Source organism: Sinocyclocheilus rhinocerous, unplaced genomic scaffold (genome assembly GCF_001515625.1).
Source record: "Sinocyclocheilus rhinocerous isolate Xijiao unplaced genomic scaffold, SAMN03320098_v1.1 scaffold1, whole genome shotgun sequence".
In the NCBI taxonomy this organism is placed as follows: Eukaryota; Metazoa; Chordata; class Actinopteri; order Cypriniformes; family Cyprinidae; genus Sinocyclocheilus; species Sinocyclocheilus rhinocerous.
This window is the reverse complement of record NW_015638974.1, coordinates 559,768-565,427: the sequence shown is the minus strand read 5'-3', so window position 1 is coordinate 565,427 and position 5,660 is coordinate 559,768. Positions and strand designations below refer to the sequence as shown.

Below are 5,660 nucleotides of genomic sequence, written 5' to 3'. Positions count from 1 at the left end.
TATTTCAGATTTTCAATACACTCCATTCTGTGTGATTTATAAGCGTTTTGAAAAGTGGGGACATGGGGTAATGTCCTGAAAAGTCACCTTCTCCTTGTAATACCTATGTCATACCTTTGTCATTATACAAATTTATGTCCTCATTTGTCACAAAAACGCGCACACACACAAACACAAACACAAACACATGCACACACACGTCTGGTTTACTATGCTTGTGGGGACTCTCCATAGGCGTAATGGTTTTTCTGTATAAACCGTATTTTCTATCGCCCTACACCTAAACCTACCCCTCACAGAAAACTCTGCATTTTTAGAAAAAACTTCATTCTGTATGATTTATAAGCTTGTTTCCCTGTGGGGACCTAAATTGAGGTCCCCATGAGTTGGTGTGTATTCAGGTTTAAGTCCCCATTAGGATAGAAAAACATGTACACACACACACACACACAGACACACACACACACACACACACAGAATTACTATACCAAAAACTCTGTTTTGGTCTGTGTAACTTTATTTGAGCAAATTATATGTATACTGTAAAAAAACAAACAAACCAAAATGTGTTATCTCTATGACAACAGCTGGACAACACTGATAAAGGTGGTTCCTTTGACCTCTGCAACTGATGATCATAAACTCATTCGACCAAATTACCTTTTTTATTATTTTTTTCAGAAAACACCACAATGTCCATAGAAGGAAATTTATATTTTCATATGCACATTATGAAAACAAATCTGACAGAAAATGCAAAAGCGCTGAGAGTGACGAGGAGAATAAATGACAGCAGCAGCATCTATCGTATGATTTGTTGTCTACAGTAACATATGCAAACTAACTAATCATGTTCACTTTCTCCTATAGACCAAAACAACAGAGAACGTGACGCAAAAAAAAACTTTTTTTTGATTCATATGGCAGTCAAGTTCTACATTCTAACACTAAATATCTCCTTCTCTCTTTTTTTCCCCAGACCTCTTTTCCACCTGCTCCTCCGTGTTGCATCAAAGGCACCTCATGCCCAAAGACTGCCAAAGATAAGTGTGTGTGAGTGTGCATGTGTGTGTGTTTAAGTCTCTAAATAGCATGACTCTGTCCTCTCTTAACTGCAGTCACATCTGTTTTATTGTGTGTCTGACGTGTGGTCACTAAAGGCCGTGTCTTAACCATTTCAAACAGGTTTGTTCTAGAATGTCCATCCTTACATACAAATACTGGTACATGTTAATAGTTTATCTGTAATTCTAATTATCATTCTACTGATTAAACAAAAAAAAATCTATGTAGGTATGTAATTTATGGCAAACCGTAATGAGACATGAATATCGACGTTAACCCCTCATAGCATGACTGCAAAATCACATTCTAGAAGGTGTAAAGTCATCATGATATCAGGTGTGTTCACATGTATTTCGCACGTGTATGTGTTGTGTGCATGTTTATAAGTGCAAACATTTAACCCTCAATAATCTCTCATCAAACCCGCTTATGAATTCCTAAACTTCTAGATCTGTCAATATACTTATTCACTTTGGATGAATATAAGAAATGTAATAAAAATGAAACGTGGTTATTGAGTACTGGTATTAATTTTGCTCAAATGTTATACAGCACAGGGGTAGATGAACTCTTTAGTAATGTTAGTACTGCACTCTGCTGAGGCCACCTAGAAACGTGCTTTACGACCAAATGAAAGTCTGTGTTTTTATTTGGTTCCTTGTTTTTAAATGTCGTAAAATAATTATTTTTAAAAAAGACAGCGGAAAACGGATTATGACAGGTACCCATACTCATCATCAACTTGTTCATATTCATCATCATCATCTCCCATCTCCTCTTCATCATTTACAACATCCCCATCTTCATCATCTGAGAGCAGAGCGTCACCGCTGCCAAAATCTCCAGAAGACTCCACAGCTGAAAGAAAAAAGGTAGCCGTTTTGATTATTTGACTTTTAGCTGTTAAGAGTAACACATCTCTTTGCTGTTTTTCTTGAGTTGAAAGTTTGGGGTACGTTTTTTTTTTTTTTTAAGAGATACTTTTATTTAGAAAGGATGCATTTAATTAATGAAATGTGACAATAAAGACATTTATAATGTTACAGAAGATTTCTATTTTAAGTAAATGTTCTTTTGAATGTTCTATTTATCAAAGAATTCTGGAAAGTATGTATCCTCAAAAATATGAAGCAGCACAACTGTTTTCAACATTGATAATAATAATCAGAAATGTTTTTGAGCAGCACATCATCATATTATAATAATTTCTGAAGGATCATGTGACACTGAAGACTGGAGTAATGATGCTGAAAATGCAGCTTTCCATCACGGGAATAAATTACATTTTAAAGTATTAAAATGGAAAACAAGTTATTTTAAATTGTAATAATATTTCACAATAATCTTACTGACCCCAAACTTTTAAATGGTAGTGCAGAACTAATGTCAAATGTCGAAGATTGTACTCGTACACAGCGTAAATTTGACCTGGAATCATGCAGTGTTTTTAGTCATGTTAGCACGTCATGGATTATTTCAAGCTTTACACGCTCATTTTAATCAAAAGACACATTCACACAAGACATTCTTTCGTTTAATATGCGTAATTGAGGTCAGATAGACTTCTTTGGCTGTTGTGCCACATCTCACTGTTTTTTTTCAGCATCTCACGCCATGCACCACTTTTTTTGTCAAGTTAAAAACAGTTCAAAGTCACAAAATCCAAGGACTCATTATTAAACAAAAGAACTAATACTCAGCGAATCCAAGTGATTTCACAAATATTTGCTATGGTTTCAAAATACCTGCAGTACTTTAAATATACAATACTTGTATGATTTTTTTTAAAATTGAGATCTATTTTGTATCAACTTTTTAGTTTCTTAGCTACTTAAATAGCCATTCCAGTTGAAAGTTATCACATCAACACAAGTTCCATGTCATTGCATCCCTACATTGTACAGATTAAATGCATTACTTATTTTACTTTTTTCTTTTACTAGATAATGAATCAAAAGATCTGAGGTAATGTAGGATGCAGCCCTCTTACCACAGTCAGCAGACCCGTGGGTATGAGACCCCGCGATCTCATTTCCATTGAGATCCACACACCAGCACTGACCTCTGCTTCTATGACACTGCTGAGGCCTATAGAAGCCATCCTCATCACAGGAGGGGATGTACGGACCTACACACACACACACACACCATCAATCAGCATCAATCCTAATGTCAGGAAACATTACATCACAGACAAGATTATACACAGCCACAGAGAGTGTCTCACAGCCACACTCACACAGATAGGGATGATACAGAATATTCAATGTCAGAGAACATAACTGTCACCTCCGAGAGCTTGCTCTCTCTCTCTCTGTGTCTCTCACACACATTCATTGTGTTTCAACTTCACAGCTTCTTTCTACAGAATCGCCATAGTCAAGCTTTTTAAAAAAAAATCATTCTGTCTTTTTTTGTTGTTGTTGTCTTTTTATAATTCAGTGCCAGAAGCCATAGAGCCGTCACTGTGCATTCCACTCAGGGGAGAAACAGCAGTTAAAAATATCTTTTCATGTCCAATTTCCCCTCATCTCATTCCCCTGCTCAAATTAAACACGCAACCTTCAGAGAGAGGGAAAGAAACTCTGAGTGAGTTCTAGCTTTAATAGAATTAACGTTGGCTTCCCTCTGTTTGACACCTTGCTTGTACTGTAACTGTGTTCAGATTGTGATGACATTGAGATGGTTATTAAATTCTGGTGCTTCCTATATGAACATGGTGTAAAAAATGGGTTACTTTGCAAGTCTGGTGTTTATAGCTGATGCTCATAGAGTGTTATTGTTTAGGATGTTTGGGTAACAGATTAGATGTTTAATTACTGCATTTTGTGTGTTACACATCAGTTTGTCTAGTCAGGTGTAAATGACAATGACAATTTTTTTAGTATAGTGATGCTGTGCATCATGGGATTGCTATTTGGTTCTTTCAAAGTATGTTTCAAAATCATTTAAAAATATGATGTAGACTACTGAATGGATTTTTATTGAAAGAGTTCATTTTGTGTGTTTTGGGTAAGAAATGAATGTGTACATATATATATAATATATATACACACACATATATATATATATATATATATATATATATACACACACACACACACACACATATATATATATACACATGTAATACTGTTGCATTAATTAGCTAATATAGATAATAAAAATACCCATGAAATTCCTGCATATAAATACAAATTGTAAAATTGGACTAACTTATCCTATATTCAGTGTGGTTTCAGGTGAGAAGTGTCTTATGCTCACGAAGGCTCCATGTATTTAATAAAAAATACAGTAAAACCCACTAACATTGTGAAATATTATTACAGTTTAAAACTTTACTGTTTTATATATATTGTAAAATGCGATTTATTCCTGTGATGGAAAGCTGAATTTTCAGCATCATTACTCCAGGCTTCAGTGTCACATGATCCTTCAGAAATCTTTCTAATATGCTGATTTGCTGCTCAAGAAACATTTATCTTTATCAATGTTAAAAACATGCTGCTTATTTTGCTGCTTATTTTTGTGGAAATACCGTTTTCAGGATTCTTTGATAAATATACAAAGTTCAAAAGAACAACATTTATTTGAAATTGATTTTTTTTTTACTGTCAATTGTGATAAATCTAATGCATCCTTACTGAATAGAAGTTGAACAATAGTGTTTAATGAAAAGAATTGTTCTTAGAGATGTCTGTTTATTTATTTATTTATTTGATGTGCATTCTCCTTTGAGAAGCCTGCTGGTAGATTTTGGAACTTCTGTTATTCAGCCAAGTGGAAATGATTATCAGTCAATGCTAATGATCTCAATATGGCCAGACACCCAAGGCCCACATGATCTTGCATTACAAACAAAAACCACTTTGTCCATGCGGAAATTACACAAATAAACAAAATGCACAAGAAAATGAACTCACCCAGTAATTTCTTCCCTGCTTGCTGTTTGTGGATGATGGCGATCTCTGATTGGCAGGGAGCCTCTGAAACACATTGATTTCAGATCAGCAGTGAGAAAGACACCTCCACCATTATTCCTCTGGTACAGAGATTTTACCTGCAGGCATTATGTCATTTAGTATATAAATATCTCAGAAATAGATTATCCCACAATGCTGCATAATTTCTAGAATGTCTTTCTGTCTTAACGGTTAATGATTTTCTTGTCTTGTCCTAATTTTCTTTCTCAGATGAACTTACACACCAGACTACACAGGTTGTATGTGCTTTATAGAGTGTACGGTAACACTTTACAATAAGGTTGTATATAATAATATTAGTATTTTAACATTATTTATTCATTTTATGAATAAACAATTCATTTTAACCATTAAAGGGGTGATTCAGTGTTTTTTTCTCTAGGCTTGATTGTGTTTATGGGGTGCAGTCTAACATGTGTTAATGCTTCGTTTTTTAAAAAACGCATTATTTTTCACATAATTTACCTTTATTCCACACCGCTCTGTCCCTTCTCTGAGAAACGCGCTGATCAATTTCCTTCTTTTATGAAGCCCCTCCCTCAGAAATAGGTGATGGGCTCTGATTGGTTAGCTAGCCCAGTGTGTTGTGATTGGCTAAACCGCCTCTAGTGC

The 5,660-nt window shown here is 34.9% G+C and overlaps 1 protein-coding gene across 1 annotated transcript in view; it reads right to left on the bottom strand.

Annotated features, from left to right (window-relative positions):
- Positions 1–499: 499 nt before the first annotated feature.
- LOC107750421 (SPARC (osteonectin), cwcv and kazal like domains proteoglycan 3) overlaps positions 500–5,660 on the bottom strand; it is a 34,573-nt gene continuing 29,412 nt past the window's right edge. Inside the window, exon 11 of the mRNA XM_016565783.1 lies at positions 500–1,923. Coding sequence (XP_016421269.1) covers positions 1,778–1,923 — 146 coding nt within the window. The 3' untranslated portion in view covers positions 500–1,777. The remainder of the gene's footprint in view (positions 1,924–5,660) is intronic.